This window comes from Lissotriton helveticus, chromosome 7 (assembly GCF_964261635.1).
Source record: "Lissotriton helveticus chromosome 7, aLisHel1.1, whole genome shotgun sequence".
NCBI classification, from domain to species: domain Eukaryota; kingdom Metazoa; phylum Chordata; class Amphibia; order Caudata; family Salamandridae; genus Lissotriton; species Lissotriton helveticus.
Genome location: NC_136068.1, coordinates 1,550,435,588 through 1,550,453,320, shown reverse-complemented (window position 1 = coordinate 1,550,453,320; position 17,733 = coordinate 1,550,435,588). Strand labels below are relative to the sequence as shown.

Below are 17,733 nucleotides of genomic sequence, written 5' to 3'. Positions count from 1 at the left end.
GTATTTCTCAAGTCCCAGATCCTGGAAGAAATTTCTGATGTAAGAGATCCAAGGTATTTTTTTAGCATGGTCCAACTCCATAATGTCTCGTATAATGTTTTTAGTCAGGTTGTTTTCCTCAGATAACCAGACTCTTCTCCAGAGCATTAGAGGTTGGATTTTAATCAAATCTTCAATGAATGGGATTCCCAATTCTATGTGCGAGGCATAGATGGAAGTGCCTCGTGGTGTTGACAGAAGGAATCTCGTGAAGATGTTTTCCTCTTTTTGGATTGGGGCAGTGTTTATGTGTCCCCAAATCCCGGCGCCATATAATGCTGTGGATTGGCACTTCGCAGCATATATTTGCAACAGTTCCACTGGCGGTTTTTTCCCTAATCTGTTAGAGAATTTCATTAGGGCCATGATCGCTCTTTTAAAAAGATGCCTCCTGGCTTCTACTGCCCCTTTCCAATTTTGGGCATCGTCTATCATGATACCCAAGTAGGGGTATTGCGAGGTTCTTTCAATTTTTTGCTCTTTCAGAAAGATGGTCTTTGCTGGTTTTTTTGAGCCACCGGCTGCCATAGTGAAGGTTTTTTTAACGTTTATATGCAGGTCCAGGGCTGCCATAAAGTCAGCATATTTTGTTAAGGATTTCTGTAGTTCAATTGGAGTTCGGGCTAAAATGACAGCATCGTCCGCGTAGAGCAGGGCGGGGATCAGGCGATCTTTTACTTTTGGGAGGTCTCTTCCCCCCTTCAACATACACTCTTCGAGACCGTTGGTGTATAAAGAAAAAAGAAAGGGGGCGAGGACGCAGCCTTGCCTCACTCCCCGCTCTACCCCAAATGGTGCTGTCAGTTCTCCTTTTGTCCCGAACCTCACTCTCGCTGTGGCCCCGCTGTAAAGTTCTCTTAGAAAGTCAAGGAGAGGAGGGTCTACTCCCATCTTGCTTAGTAATGACCAGAGCTTGGTGTGTGAGACACAGTCAAATGCGGAGGACAAATCCACATATGTCATGTAAATAGTACCTGGTTTTGCCAGGGTATACTTGGATATAAGCAAGGAAAGATTTAAAGCTTGCTCGGTAGTTCCAAAGCCCTCCCTGAAGCCGAACTGTAGGTCTGAGAGGATGTTTTCGTCAGCCACCCACTGTTGCAACTTGCCAAGGAGGACTCTGCCGACTACTTTGCCCAGGGAATCAAGAAGGGAGATTGGGCGGTAGCACTTGACATCTTGCCTGTCCCCCTTCTTGAAAATGGGGACCAATATTGAAGATGACCATGAGTCCAGCAGTCCAAGTTCCGTGGTTGCGATACAGACTCTCGTGATTATTGGGGTCCACAGGTCGGGAAGGAATTTAAATAAATCGACGGGGACCCCATCAGGGCCGGGGGCTTTTCCGGGTCTACTTAAGGATAACGCTTTTTCGAAATCTTGTAGGTCAAGTTCCAAACGGATTGGGAAGGTGTCTGGGTTGTAACTAGTCTGATGCAGACCGCTGTTAGGTGTAGATTGAAAGATTTTCGAAAAATGACTGATCCATGTAGCCTCGTCTATAGCCACATCTATTTTTGGTCCAGTGGAGTTGGATAAAAAAGGAGATTTGACTATTTTCCAAAAAGCCTGAGAGTCCTTCGAGAGTGCGCTCTCGTGCAAGGCCTTCCACAAGGATGTTTTTAGTTCTTTTTTCCTCGTCTTTCTAGCAATAGTGTATTCTCTTCTGAGACCTTGGATCTTTGTTACGTCTCTGTTAGGTTCCCCAAGAGCTTTCCTCAGGTTAGACTGTGCTTTCGTGCAATCTCGACTAAACCAGCCTGTGGTCTTTCTGTTATTTTGTTTGAGAGTTCTGGTTAAGAGGCTTTTGACATGTACTATAATGGCATTGAAGTTTTCCAGTATTTGATTGGCCGCTGCTTGGGGATCAAGACAAATCGAAATGTTTTTATAAGCAAGAGTAACTAGTTTCTTCGTAAGGATTTTGGGATCCACTTTTTCCCATCTGATAGTGAGGCCATTAGTCTTGTTCAACTCGAGCCTGTTCTGTGATAAGGTGTTGGCTATGGTTACCATCGGAGAGTTCGAGTGATGTATTTGGAGACTTAGACTTAAAGCTGAGTGGTCGCTAAGGCAGTTTTCTAAGATTTTGAATGTTCCGATTTGCGGTTTTAGAGCTTCTGTAACTAGTATATAGTCCACTGTGGTTTCGTGGCCCCTTCCTCTATAAGTAGGCTCTAGTTTATCGATTGTTTGATGTATGGGATTCAAAATTTGCAAGTCCAAGTCTGCAAGTGCTTTGTTCATGGCGGATCCTGCTTCTGAGTGGATAAAGTGCGTTAAAGGACTGTCAGAGTCGTCTACTATCCCACAGGTATCAATAATGGGGCAGGGGTGCAAATTGAAATCGCCGCCCCAAATTACGTGAGCAGTATCCCCTTTCTGTTTAAAGTAAGTGTGTTCCGTTATTTTGCCTTGGATTTGGTCGAGAACATTCACAAAATTATCAGGATCCAAGTTGTTGTATGTATTTACTGTTGAAATACGGGTTTTTTTCCCTACAGAGAATGTGAGAATCTGGAAATTCGGAAGGAGGTCTGTCTTGATGATCTTCATGCCTACAATTGTATTAGCCATGTAAATCGCCAGACCCCCCTTCGGTCTACCTGAGGTACTGGGAAGGGCAGGAGAGGTGAATGTTCTGTATCCCACCAAATGGAGGGCTGCCGTTGACCATGTTTCTTGGATGAAAATAATTTGATAGTCCTTCAGGAAAACCGCTGCCGATCCATCCTCAATCTTATTACGGAGGCCGGCGACGTTCCAGAAGACCATGGAGAGCTGAGTGGGTTCACAATCTTGTACAGCCTTGTACTTGTGTGGTATAGGTGGAGTAGGCGTTAAGATTGAGTGTGAAGATACTACTGTAGTTGGCGAGGGCTCTGGGGGTTTGGTTGTTTGTCAATCGACCATTTCCAGGCCGCTGAACCTGTTCGTGGTCGGAAAGCCTAGCCAGTGTTGCCCATTGATAGTGTCTTCATAGTTAGGACCAAGCATTTGGTAAGGTGGTCTCTCCCAACGCTCCCAGTTTCCGAATCTGTTTTGGGGGCCCACGAACTGCCAAGGGACTTCTCTCTGGTAGTAGCTCTGATTAAGTGGGTACCGAGAGTTGATGGGTTCAGTGGGTCGCATTACAGTATTGGTGGCAGCGGTTTCTAGTTCCCATGGTTGCGGAATTGGCTTCCTCCACATGTTGTCAAATTTACGTTGGTGGTTAGTATTATTATGCCTTTTCGGGTAAAAATAAGATAAGGGTCTTGTTACAATACCCCCGGGAGAGTTGTTGCATTCCCAGGAGCATATATAGTCAGCTATGCTGGGATCCTCGAACGTAATGACTATACAGTCTCCTCGTATTGTTTTTTTTCTATATCCTACCCACGGAGTCCGGGATACTGAAGCTATTTTACTTTTACTTTTCCAGGGTGGCGGGACGGGACGGTTTGTGTTCAGCCAGAACTGAACCTTGTTCTTTAACGACCAGTTGGGTTCGGTTCCCTCACCTGTAAGTTCGGGAACCCCCGTCATGACTACCACATATGGAGTAGCCTCAGGTGGTAAATTTAGGGTAGATGGTTGTTCGGTTGTCCCCCTGGGAACATTTATTGTTTGGGGTGGCTTAGTAGTTGTTATAACGGGTGTTTTAGGCACAGGTGTTTTAGGAGCAGAAGTTTTTGAGGAAGTAAGGTTTGCAGTTGGTATTGGTTGGGAACTGGCTTGTGGGGGGATAACCAAGGGCGTGGGAGCTAAGTTTTGTGGAATGGGAGTATTTGCCGGGAGGATTAGTGTGGTTTGCTTTTTGGACTTTGGCGAGGGTATAGTTACGGTTTTCTTAGATGCGGGGTGAGTAGGCTCAGGTTTTGACGGAAGCTTGGGATGGGATTGTGAAGGTATGGATTGTAGGGGTATGGATTGTAAGGAACCAATGATTTTTGTTAACTGCCTCTCTATGTTAGTAAGTCTTGTTTCTAGTGGACGAATATGAGAATTTAGAAGAAAAGCTATCTCTGTGATTAGTCTTGCTGATTCTCTTTGTCTGCCTGTGTCTAGTGAGGTTATCGAATCTGGCATTAAAGTGTCACAGAGGTCACGCGGTACGTGGTGAATAGTTACCACGTTATTAGTTGGGGGAGCAGAGTAATCAGAGTAATCAGGTATCACCAAATCATTTTTGTTGGTGACCGATATCGGATGTTTAGATATAGAAGAGTTTGTGGTATGGTCTGATTTACTCTTTGCTTTCCTTTTTTTTACAGCCCCCTCCCGCTTGCCTCTCATTTGTCTGGTTTCTTCAGGTGTTGGATCGGGGAAGATGTCAGGGGTATTCTCAAGATCAGATTCTGAGAGGGTTACAGATATTTGGGATGCTGACAAATCGACGTTGTTGGGTAGGCTAAGTCTGTTCGTGGTCGCCGCCATTTGCGTTGAGATTGACTGTGTTTCTGGAGTTTTTGCTGTTGCGATCAATCCCATTGATGAGCGGCGTGCGATTGCCAGTTCAGTAGAAACTCTGCCCTCAATTAGGCTTATACTCTGGTCTATGAAAGTATTTGCTTTGGCCAGAAAGTCGTCCATTGGACCTAGTAGTTGATCACCTATACCGTTCTTTTTTGTTTTTTTCTGCCTGGTAGATCTCGTGTTCATTTTGCAGTGAATGGTCACCTACAAAAGGGTACTAGGTTGACGAATTATAGGAGGAATCGGGATGATTATAAATACCTGTTTTGGGGAGGCCGAAATATAGTTGTTAGAGCGGTGGGCCGGGCCGGACTCTCCCGTACTCTAACGGCCTCAAACGGCCCTGTCTTTGCCCAGTCTTAGCCCGGGCTGCGTCCCGCGCTGCGGGAGTTAGTTGGCTTGTTATAGATTGCGCCAATAGGGCGGGGGGCGGGGCCAGCAGGGAGAGCGGACCGGAAGCTCTTCCTTGGTCTCGCAGGGACTTCTGGGAAATGAAGTCCCCGCACGCTCGCAGCCCAGCTGGTGCCTCGCGCCCCTTACCGCCTTGCCGCTATGGGTCCTTGCGTGTCCTCCTGGAAGGCTGCTGGCGCTGTAACAGAGCAGCGATGCGGCACCCGCGAAGCGGGTGCGGCGAGGAGTGGGCGGGAAACCTCGTGTACCAAGTGCCCTGGTGCACTTGAAGGGTTCGTCTCTCTGGGTCTGTGTCCTCCGTTCAGAAATGCAGGAATGCAGAAAAGTAAGTGTCCCGCCGGCGCCGCATTGGCATCTTCCGACACCGGCGAGGCCTTCGACTCCGAAGCCATCAACGCCGAAGTCGACGACACCGAATCCTTCGACGCCGGTTCCATCATCTCTGATGCCGAATCCCGAACGACGTTGTGGAAGTCTTTCTCGTCCGGCGTCGGGCTCGGCGCCGGCTTCAGCGGGGTCGACAGTGGATCCGACGGCTTCGAAAGTGAAGCACAGGTCGAGGCGTGAAGCCCAGAGGCTGATGGAAGAAGAGAGCTATCGTGAGGAGTATTTGGAGGAGGGTGAGCTACAGGATCCTGATGACCCTTATGAGGATCTTTCGGTGGCCAGTGGTCTTGAACTGTCCCCTGAGTGGGATTTGGTTTCAGTAACAGACAAACCCTCTAAAGATGTGGCTCCTTACCACGTTGTAATTAAAAAAGCAGCACATTTGTTGAACATTGCTTTACCTACTGCTGAGTTCAAGTCAAATCTACTCACGGAGGTTCTTCACTCTCCCTCATCGGTGACTGAACCATTGCTGCCCTTTAATGATGCCCTTAGAGATCCTATTTTAGAGGTTTGGAAGAAACCCTTATCAACTCCAGCTGTGTCTAGAGCTGTTGCCAGAAGGTACAGGACTGCTCCAGAAGACCCAGAATTTTTATCCACTCACCCTCTACCTGAGAGTTTGGTGGTACAGGCTTCCTGTTCCAAACGATCAACAGGAGCTTTTCCTCAAGTTCCAGCTGAAAAGAAGTCGAGAGAGCAGGATCAGGCTGCTAAAAAGATTTTCTCCTCTGCTAGTATGGCGCTGAAGTCCACAAATGCAACCTGCCTGATGGGTCGTTATGTTCACGCCCTTATGGACACTGTAAAACAGTTGGTACCCAAATTACCTGAGGAGGATAGAAAAGACTTCCAAGAAGTTATCTCTGATACTCAGGCTGCAGCAAGGCAGGTGATTCAGAGTGGGTTAGACACGGCGGACTCTGTGGCAAGGATCATGGGCTCTTCTGTAGCTATGAGGAGAGCTGCATGGCTGAAGTCTAGTGAGTTTTCTTCAGATGTCCAATATACATTGTTGGATCTCCCTTTCGATGGATCTGGCTTGTTTGGCAAGAAAGCATACGCTTCTTTAGAACGTTTTAAGGACAGCAGAGCGACAGCCAAGTCATTGGGCCTTCAGACCAGGGGCACTTTTGGAAGGCGTACTAGAGGATTTAGCAGATCTTCCTTTCGATCCTACAAATCTACGCAGCAGCAGCCACAGCAGCAGCAAAACACACTGTACAGGTCTTATAGGGGCAAGCAAAGAGGCCGTTCTCGAGGCCGTCAAGCCTCCTCCTCCTCCTCCTCTTCCCCTTCCCAGCCCCCTGCCAACGCAGCAAAGCAGCCCTAGATCCGCCATTCCGGATCATGTGGGCCCAGTGGGGGGCCGGCTTACCCATTTCCTACGAGATTGGGAATTGATAAAATCGGATCTTTGGGTTCTCAATCTCGTAGGGAATGGGTCTGCTCTTCCCTTTCGGGAGTTTCCCCCAAATTACCCTCCTTGCCAGGGTTATTGTTCGGAGGACCACCTGCTTCTCCTGCAGGAAGAAGTCCTGGCACTGTTCAGAAAAGGTGCGATAGAGGTGGTTCCAGAGCAGGAAAGGGGTCAGGGGTGCTACTCCCGGTATTTCCTGATCCCCAAGAAGGATGGCAGGTTACGGCCAATCCTGGATCTCAGGATCTTGAACCTTTACCTGAAACGGGAAAAGTTCAAGATGCTCACTCTTGCACAGGTTCTTCAAGCGCTGCTGGAAGAGGACTGGATGGTGTCGATCGACTTGCAGGATGCGTATTTCCATATTCCCATCTTGAAGTCGCAGAGAAAGTATCTCCGTTTTACGGTTGGGTCGCAACACTACCAGTTTGCGGTCCTTCCGTTTGGTCTTACTACTGCGCCTCGAGTCTTCACCAAGGTGATGGCAGTGGTGGAAGCACATCTCAGGAGGTCGGGGATTCCTATATTCCCGTATCTGGACGTCTGGCTGATCAAGGCGGAGTCGCCAGAGAAGGTGCTCCATCATCTGCAAGAGACAACTCATTTGTTGCACAGGTTGGGTTTTTCGATAAATGTACCCAAGTCTCACCTGGTGCCCTCCCAGCATAACCTGTTCATAGGTGCGGTACTGGACACTACTGTATGTCGTGCATTCCCTCCTCCTCAAAGGATTCGCGACATACAGGGAATGATTCCTTTATTCTTCAATGGAGCGGTTGTTCCAGTCCTGAAGGTCCTTCGCCTGCTCGGTCTGATGGCTTCTTGCATTCTATTGGTCAACCATGCACGCTGGCACATGAGGGCACTCCAGTGGTGCCTCCGCAGGCAGTGGTGTCAGCACAACGGAGATCTCAGGGAGTCAGTGAGGATCTCCAGAGAAGCTGCGGCGGATCTGTCTCGGTGGAGCGTGGAAGGCAATCTGTCGCAAGGAAAGCCTTTTAAACTTCCTCCATCGGTGGCCACGGTAATAACGGATGCATCCACTCTAGCGTGGGGTGCTCATCTGGGGGGTCTGGAGGTCAAGGGTCTTTGGTCTCCGGAGGAAAGGTTGCTTCATATCAACCTTCTAGATTTGCGGGCGATACGTCTGGCACTCAAGGCCTTCCTCCCTTCCCTTCGCGGTCAGTCGGTTCAGGTCCTGACGGACAACACGACCGCGATGTGGTACATCAACAAGCAGGGAGGAGTGGGGTCGCAGTGTCTCTGCAGAGAGGCTCTGCGTCTCTGGTCCTGGGTTCAGGACCATCAGATTTGTCTGATGGCAAATCATCTGGCCGGAGTTCAGAACGTTCGTGCAGACAGTCTCAGTCGGCAGTTCTCTGCCGACCACGAGTGGAGGCTTCATCCGGAGGTAGTTCGTCACGTCTTTCGGACGTGGGAACTCCTCAGGTGGACCTTTTTGCCACTCAAGAGAATGCTCACTGCCCGTTATTCTGCAGTCTCCAGTATCCGATGCAAGGAGCCTTGGGGGACGCGTTTCAGTTGAGTTGGAGCTCGCAACTCCTTTACGTGTTTCCTCCCATACCCTTGATTCCTCGGGTTCTGAGGAAAATTCGCCAAGACCGGGCCCAAGTTATATTGATTGCCCCGGATTGGCCAAGAAGGGTGTGGTACTCAGACCTTCTCCACCTCTCCTCTCACCCGCCGCTCCGTCTCCCTTACAGGGCAGATCTCCTCTCCCAGATGGAGGGGCAGGTTCTACACCCCCACCTCCAGACCTTACACCTTCATGCCTGGAGATTGAACGGGGCAACCTGAGTTCTTTTTCTCTCCCGCCTGATGTGGTGGATGTCATCTTGTCAGCCAGGCGTGACTACACTAAGTCCATCTATTCTTATAGGTGGTCTAAATTTGTCACTTGGTGTGGAGAGAAATCTATAGACCCTTTGAGGGCCCATTTGTCTGATGTTCTCCAGTTTGCCCTTTCTCTGGCGCAACAGGGGCTTGCTGTTGCCACAGTGAAGGGCTATCTTTCAGCGCTGTCGGCATTTCTCTGCTTGCCTGACCAGCCTTCTCTTTTTAAATCTCCTGTGGTTTTAAGGTTTTTGAAGGGCCTCACGAATAAGTTCCCTCCTACTCCTTTTGTTGTGCCTCAGTGGGACTTAAATCTTGTTTTGACCTTTCTGATGGGTGCTCCCTTTGAGCCTCTTCACAATTGTCCTATGAGGCTTTTGACTCTTAAGACAGTTTTCCTCGTTGCGATAACCTCGGCAAGGAGGGTAAGTGAGCTTCAAGCTCTTAGTTCCAAGCCCCCTTTCTTGTCCATTCATGCTGATCGAATGGTTCTTAGGACCAGGGCTGCTTTTCTGCCTAAGGTGGTAACTCCTTTCCACCTTGGTCAATCTGTTACTCTTCCTACCTTTTATCCTCCCCCACACCCTTCCAAGGAGGAGGAGAGATTGCACCGTCTGGACCCCAAGAGGGCGGTGTCTTTTTACTTGGACAGAACTAAAGACTGTCGGTTGGATGACCAGCTCTTCATTGGCTTTGCTGGCTGCAAGAGAGGAAGAGCGGTCCATAAAATAACTTTATCAAGATGGATCGTCCTCTGTATAAAGATCTGCTACTCTTTGGCCGGTAAGGAACCACCAGAGGGTATAAGGGCTCATTCTACTAGAGCTAAGTCTTCAACCTCAGCATTGGCTAGAGATGTTCCTGTAGAGGATATTTGTAGGGCGGCAACTTGGTCTTCCCTCCACACTTTCGCGAAGCATTACTGCTTGGATTCCGAGGTGAGGAGGGACGGTCACTTTGCTCGCTCTGTTCTCCAGGATTTCCTGGTCTAGAAGAGTGGACACCCTCCTCCGGGAGTGGGGATTGCTGTGGGACTCTATTCACAAGGTGAGGAATCCACACGGCAGATGTATCTATCAGAAGAACAAGTTACTTACCTTCGGTAACGCTTTTTCTGGTATGTTATGTTATGTTACTTTATTTCTTTTATAGCGCACGGCGACTCCAGAGGAGCATCCCGGCGCTTTGGCAAAGAAAGACAGCATAGAAAGCAACCACACAACAGAAAAGAGCAGAAATAAAAAGACTATTTCCTAAAAAGCCATGTCTTCAAATCCTTTCTGAAAGTAAGAAGACAGGGGGCCGATCTCAGGGACAATGGTAATTCGTTCCATGCCTTGGGTGTCAGGTAGCGAAAAGATCGACCTCCCAATCGTGCACGACGAATTGCAGGGACAGTAAGCAAAGACAGACCAGATGATCTGAGAGTCCTGCTTGGCACATACCGGGAGAGACGTTTCCCAATATATTTGGGGCCAATACCATGTAAGGCCTTAAAGGCCACAGTCAGGCATTTAAAAAGGATTCGCTTGGAGATAGGTAGCCAATGAAGGGTGTTCAGTAGGGCAGTGGCACCAGCTCTCCTCGGGAGTCCAAAGATGGAACGGGCTGCCGAATTCTGGACAACTTGCAAACGGGTCATAAGATATTTCGGTAGACCCAAAAAAAGAGCGTTTGCGTAATCCAGTCGCGACCCGATTAGTGCCTGAACGACTGCTTTCCTGTGGTTGAGTGATAGTAGAGGAAGAAATTTCCTCAACATCCGTAAGATGCCGAAGCATTTCCCAACAATGGACAGGATGTGAGGTCCAAAAGATAAATCACAATCTACTATCACTCCCAAATTCTTGGCCTTAACAGCGACCTTGTCAGGGGGAAACATATCCTGTGGCCACCAAGATTTCCAGTCATGTTCCAGAGCGCAACCGAAAAAGAGCAACTCTGACTTATCAGAGTTGCATTTTAAGCCATGACCTCTGAACCACTCAAACACCGCACCAAGGCAATCCCTGATCTTTGTGCCATCAAATGACCCACCCCTGTCACATGTGAACAGGAGTTGGGTGTCATCGGCATAAGACACGATCTGGGCGCCGAAAGATTCCGCGACTTCCGCCAGAGGAGCCATAAAGATGTTAAACAGCATAGGGCTGAGAATGAAGCCCTGCGGGACTCCCACCTCTAGCGGAGCCATATCAGCGAAAAAAGGAGGCGCCCAGATCGTTTGTCGGCGGTCGGCCAGAAATGATTTTAGCCAGTTCCACACCGTTCCTCGAAGGCCACACTCCCAGAGTCTTACAAGGAGGACATCATGAGGAACGGTGTCGAAAGCCGCCGACAAGTCAAGCATGACTAACACGGCCTTTCCCCCCAAATCGAGTACTTCCCTGATGGCATCAGTGACCTCCAGCAGAGCCGACTCCGTGCTAAAATTAGCGCGGAAGCCGGACTGCGAGGTGTGCAACAGGTCGTTTCCTTCGATGAACCTGGAAATTGTCCTGTGCACATAACGCTCGGCCACTTTTGCCAGAGCAGGGAGAAGGGAGATTGGCCTGTAATTGGCATGTATGAGGGGGTCCAAGGTGGGTTTTTTGAGCAGTGGTAGAATCATGGCCCGCTTCCAGGCCTGAGGCACCTCCCCTGTCGACAAAGATGTATTCAGCAGGGGGTTCACCAAGATGTTAATGGCGGATGCCACTTTCCCCAAACATTTAGCCGGACATGGATCAAGAGGAGAGCCGGATTTCAAGCCGGACAAAAGCTCCAAAGATGTATTAAGATCCATGGGAGGGAATACAGAGAGGAAAGGGCCGTGGTCTTCCACAGAACATGGTAGCGTTAGATGGCTCAAATCCGATTGCGCACTAGAACGAGAGGCCTGGATGGCTGTGATCTTACTGACAAAGAAGGTGGCAAGTTGTTGTATCCACGCGTCCGTATGAGTGTGGTTAGGGGTACAGACAGCAGGAGAGATAAAATCCTGGACCACTTTGAAAATTTCTTTGCAGACATTATCAGCCTCATCAATGCGATGCTCAAAATAGGCCTTTTTTTCGTCCCAAATAGAATGATGATAGGCTTTAATTGCTGCCCGAAATTTCAGTTTCTCAATTGGGTCGTAAGCCCGCCTCCAGGCCCTCTCAGCCCTTTTACACTCCTGACGTTGTATCCTCAACTGAGGGGAGAACCATGGGGCTGACGCCCTGCGCTCTCCTAATTTAGATCTTTTTTGGGGGATTAAAGTCTCAAATCTTGCTAAAAGCCATTTATGTAGGAGAACAAGATTCTCCTCCAGACTTCCCAAAAGGGGGCAAGGAAAGGAGATGAGAGCCTCAGACAGCATGTCCCCAGAGAGCAGATGGAACGGGCGTGAAGTCCGCGTGGCCGCAATTTCTCTCTCCTGAACAAGGGCAATGACAGGCAAAGAAAAGGAGATTAAAAAATGATCCGACCAGAGTACTGGCTGTATGGCACAGACAGAAATGGGTCTCGTTGAAAATACCTGGTCTAAGGTATGACCTTTATTGTGTGTAGGGCCTTTCACAAAGGGAGATAACCCTAACGGAGCCGTGATATCGATAAGTTTTGTAGCGTCGGGATCGCAGCTGTTGTCCATATGGACATTAAGATCTCCAAGAAGAATGCAATGATCAGACCTAAGACAAGGGACTGCAAGTGCTTCTTGCAGTTCGTCAAAGAAAGGTCCTGTTGATCCAGGGGTTCTATATACAAGTATCCCAGTACAGGCCTGGAGAGGGGAGAGGTGTAAGGTGAAACCAAGGGCTTCACATCCCTGCATATTCTCCACCGGAAAGGTAGAGCAGGGGATACTCTTTTCCACAATAAGAGCAACTCCACCACCTCTGCCCGATGTTCTATCCCTCCTAAAGATGATATAATTCGGGGGGATGGCATTTGCCAGGTCTGGTGCGGAGCAATCGCCCAACCAGGTCTCGGTCAAAAACAAACACGTGATGTTGGAATTATACAACAAATTCCAAATATTAATGGAGTGGCGATTTACGGACCTGGTATTGAGGAGGAGACATTGAAAAGAGACAGGTGTATTGTCATGCCCGGTTTCAACTACGGCCGGGAAGCGCCACGCACATGACGGACAGCCTTTCCTTAGTTTCCTACCACCAGGGAAAATATGAGAGCATTTTCCTCGAGGGAGACGTAGAGCGAAAAGCTCAGCTGAAGAATAGGTCAGCATATTTAAAAAGTTAAAAACAACAATGGCCGTAATAATACCAACCACAAGACCGGCCCCCGGAAGCCGTCCAGCCCCGTCCGCCTCCGGGACGCTGACGGGCGCAGACGGGCTGGACTCTGGCGTGACTCCGGCGCTGTGTAGGCGCCCCCGCTGCACGATGGTAGATACAATATCTGCCTGTGGATTCCTCACTGACCCACCCGCCTCCCCGTTGTCCACTCTTCTACTCCAGAGTTTCTATAATGTATTTGTTTTATTGTCAAGGAGTTGTTTATTTCAAATGTTTTATTGCATTTGCTTCACACTGTGTGTGTTACCTTGATATCTGTACTGTGTATACTGGGTATATGTCTACTGTCATTGGTCCGTCCGTGTGCCTCGAAGGCACGGAAAAAAGGGCGGAACTGATGTCATCACGCCGGCGTGGGCCTATTATAGGCGTCAGTGACGTCAGCGGAGTCACAAGCGATGCCGTGCCTCTATGACGTCCAAGTCCACGTCGGCGCGAAGCTACGAAAAGAATTTCCGAATGTTGCTGACGCAAGGGGATATTCACAAGGTGAGGAATCCACAGGCAGATATTGTATCTACCAGAAAAAGCGTTACCGAAGGTAAGTAACTTGTTCATCTCTAACAAACCATTTCTAAGACCAGACCTGATATAGTCTATCTTCACACGAAATACGCAGAGAGCTTCTGTGTCAGTAAGCCAGCATTCTGAGTAAGAGAGCCTAATGGTTCATTGTGTCGCATTATTGAAACCCGGGAGCGTCTCTGTTCACAACAAGCCATTCCCTAATAGCAGAGCCTTATTCAGTATGTCTACACACCGTTGGGTAGAGATGCTTCTGTGTTAGCAGCATACCATCCGCATGTCAGAGCCTCAGTTAGTTGCCTGCATTCCTTTGAGGCAGGTACCTCTTTGTCATTAACATATCATCCTCTTACCAGAACCTAAGCACTATATCTGTTCACCTTTGAGGCTGGTAGTCGTTTGTCATTAACATATCCCTGTACCAGGGCCTAAGTACCGTGTCTGTGCACCTATGAGACAGTTACGTCTTTGTCATTTACATATCCCTGCACCAGAGCCAAAGTATGGTCTTTACACCTTCAAGATGGCCACTTTTTTGTCATTAACATATCCCCATATCTGAGTCTTAGCACAGGGTGTGCATACCTTTGAGGAGCAGAGCTTCCATGTCAGTAACACACTTTGAATTTCTTCCCTCCATTTCCTATAGATTCCATCTGTCCAAAAAATGTGAGCATCCACTTCCTGCCACTGGCTTGTGTGAAGGATCTCCACCACAAGAGCAAGTACCAGAAACTCTTCAACCTCGTCTCCTTTTCCTGCAGGTAAGCATCGCCCCTACCTCTCTCTAGTATTTGTGTGGATATTCTTTAGTGACATCCAGCCGAGAGCTAGCTCTGCTGTCTTGATCCCCAAGAGACTTTTCCAGACAAGTACTTGCCCAAGATTGGTTGAATGAGGAGAGATCAGAGAATGTATGAATATGGAGAGTTGAAGTAATATTGAGAGATTGAGTTCACATCAAATGCTACTTGAGAGAGCAGTATTGACCAACAATCAGCCGCACAGGTGTTAGTACTCAAAGTATATGAATGCAGCACTCAACCCTCCAATAAAGCGGGAGCCATGGTATAATGTTTCAATCAAAAAAAAATTTCTTCTTTTTGTAACATCCAACAGCATCCTAGGCAACGCGTTTTATCCCCAACATAGGACATCATCAGGGCTGAAAGCGAATAAACTATACATTTATGTGCAAATATAAGAAAGAAAAACTAAAGATAACATCACTGTACATACGGTTTACCATCATGCCCATACAGATTTACATACATTTCTTTAGTAAAACATACTATGATTCCCCACATCAACAAAAAACATACAAAAACATATAACATCATTGAATATGCATCACCTAACACATATGATCTAGTACTTACAGTAACTCCACATAAATAGGATTGTACTCAGTCCATCATCACTCTTATTGAGCTTTATATATACATTGCCCGTATTTTGTAAACTGTGAAACTGAAGTACGCATACCTTTACCTTCAAACATGTTTGATGTGTAATCATTACATAACTCTTTAACTGGTTAAAAAATATATTACATTCCTAACATAGATTGCTGTAAAAAGTTACATTATATTATAATTTATTAAAATTTATCATGCCTTCTTTCGATTAAAAAAGCGTAAAAAATGTAGAAAGAACTAACATTGCTTCTCCTATTCTTAAATCGCTTAGATTAATTATGACCAGGCAATCAAAAAAGTAGAGGTCCCTTATTCCCAGTGGGGCCTATGAAAACAGAATAATATCAAGGCATGTATTCAGATCCTTGTCCCAATTAATAAAACTAGTTGTGGGTGTGCTGCTTATTTGGCGCACACTATTGATGAGGAATCACCAAACAAACTGAATAAAAGTGAGTATGGGTGCGATATGTTGGGTACTAGTTGAATAAGTTATGGTTCAGGAAGATGTTTTTCCAGGTATTTTTATACTTGGTTATAAATTAATCTAAGTGATTTAAGAATTTGAGAAGTAATGTTAGTTCTTTCTACAGTGTTTACGCGTTTTTAATTGAGAAAAAGTATGCTAAAGTTTTTTATAAAATATAACAAATGTTTGCAACAATCTATGCTAAGCATGTAATACATTTTAGCCAACTAAAGGGTTATATAATAATTACAAACTATACATGGTTTAAGGTAAACATGTGGGTACTTCAGTTTCACATGTTATGAAATGCAAGCAATGTATATTCTGCGCAATAAGAGTGATGTTGAACTGTGTGAAATCCTATCAATGTAGAGTTATTCTAAGTACTAGATCATATGTTTTAGATGTGTATATTAAATAATGTTTTGTGTGTTTTTTGTTGGTGTAGGAAGTCATAATATGTTTTTCTAAAGCAATTTGTGTAAATCTGTATATGCACGATGGTGAGCCGCATGTACTGTGATGTTATCTTTTGTATTTCTTTCTTATATTTGTCCATAAATGTATATTTTTTTATAGCAAATGATAATGTTGTGGACAAAAAACGTTGGCTGGGATGCTGTTGGATGTGAAAAAAGAATAAATAATTGTTTTGCTTGAAGCATACATGTAACATGACTCTCGCCATACTGGATACTTAACTGGATCGTATTTTACGTGACAAGCATTTGAAGAAACGTTTAGCATCAAATGAATTCTGAACTTTAAAATGCATTTCTTTGGACTTCCTAAGCACTCCCTTTGTGTATCGAATTTGGTTTTCGGAGATTGAGTCGACAGCTGAGGTCTCCAAGGCATCCATTGAGGAAGGCCGGTAGGTGCTTCGGACTGAGCGTCAAATGCACAGATCTAAACATTGGAGATATTGGTCGGTAGGATGGAGATGCCTCAGCAGAAGCAGGTGTGGAGCTCCGAGTACTAGAGCTTCCATGATCAGACTAGAGGTACTTTGGGGAAGCAAATGTGTCAGGGACAGCACAGAAATCCAGCATGACTCTATACGGCTATGGCACAGTATTCGACAGGCAGATTTATGATTGAGGTGCATCATCTGTACGGTACATGACTCTTCCAATTCAGACCTGCCTACCCAAGCAGTGTAGGTGTAGCCGATTGTACTGACTTACTGAAAGGAAAGTGAGGAGCAACATAGTATGTTGGCCGGCAGAGTGGCGTTAAGTTGGCTTGATGCAGCGGCATTGGCCTTCTAGGCCCAGGACTGGGTTTCCCTGACAGTGCTCTATAGAGGCACATGTACTGCAGGTCAAGATGGAGATACATTGTCAGAGCAGCTGAGGACTTAGTTGCCTTGTCACATCTCAATGGGTATGTGGGGCAATATTGACTCACTGAGGTCAGTAGTTCATTTCTTTAGCAGAGCTGCACAGTGCTGTGTGTGGCTTTACTGACCAAGTCAGGTCAGAATTGAGCTGTACAGAGGGGTTTGTGCTTGGCTGGGAAGGGCACAGCAGGTGAGGATTGAGGTGCATTAGCACATCTCCATGGCATTTGGTGGCTTTATTGGCTCACTGAGGTCAGGGTTGAATCTCATTATCAGAGCTGCATAAGAGCGTGCGTGGGGCAATGTTAACCTTCTCAGGCCATTGTTGAGCTGTGCAGAGGTGCCTGTGTTTAGTTTGGTGGTGTGCTGAAGGGAAGGGATGCTCTGTAATGCAATGAGGGAGTGGGCAGCAAGGCTCTCTTATGATCTTTCTCTGCTTCCCCCCCAGCATGGTTCACCTGCTGACACCTGAGCTGAAGCTCATCTGTGCTCCAAAGGCCACCCTGCTAGTGGAACAGACAAAGTAAGTATACAGGCTCTGAACCAAAGTACGTGTGGGAGACCTGCAGTAAAGTAAGTGTGAGAGCCCTGCAGAAAAGTAAGTGTGGGAGATCTGCAGCAAAACAAGTGTGGGAGACCTGCAGCAAAGCAAGCGTGGGAGACCTGCAGCAAAGCAAGTGTGGGAGACCTGCAGCAAAGCAAGTGTGGGAGACCTGCAGTAAAGTAAGTGTGGGAGACCTGCAGAAAAGTAAGTGTGAGAGACCTGCAGTAAAACAAGTGTGGGAGACCTGCAGCAAAGCAAGTGTGGGAGACCTGCAGCAAAGCAAGTGTGGGAGACCTGCAGCAAAGCAAGTGTGGGAGACCTGCAGCAAAGCAAGTGTGGGAGACCTGCAGCAAAGCAAGTGTGGGAGACCTGCAGCAAAGCAAGTGCGGGAGACCTGCAGCAAAGCAAGTGTGGGAGACCTTCAGTAAAGTAAGTGTGGGAGACCTGCAGAAAAGTAAGTGTGGGAGACCTGCAGCAAAGCAAGTGTGGGAGACCTGCAGTAAAGTAAGTGTGAGGGCCCTGCAGAAAAGTAAGTATGGGAGACCTGCAACAAAGCAAGTGTGGGAGACCTGCCGTAAAG

General features: G+C 47.2%; 1 protein-coding gene across 1 annotated transcript in view; it reads left to right on the top strand.

The window, feature by feature from the left end:
- DNAAF3 (dynein axonemal assembly factor 3) overlaps positions 1-17,733 on the top strand; it is a 162,605-nt gene that overhangs the window by 130,779 nt on the left and 14,093 nt on the right. Inside the window, exons 10-11 of the mRNA XM_078655025.1 lie at positions 14,030-14,144; positions 17,058-17,132. Of these exons, the coding sequence (XP_078511151.1) occupies positions 14,030-14,144; positions 17,058-17,132 (190 nt within the window). The remainder of the gene's footprint in view (positions 1-14,029; positions 14,145-17,057; positions 17,133-17,733) is intronic.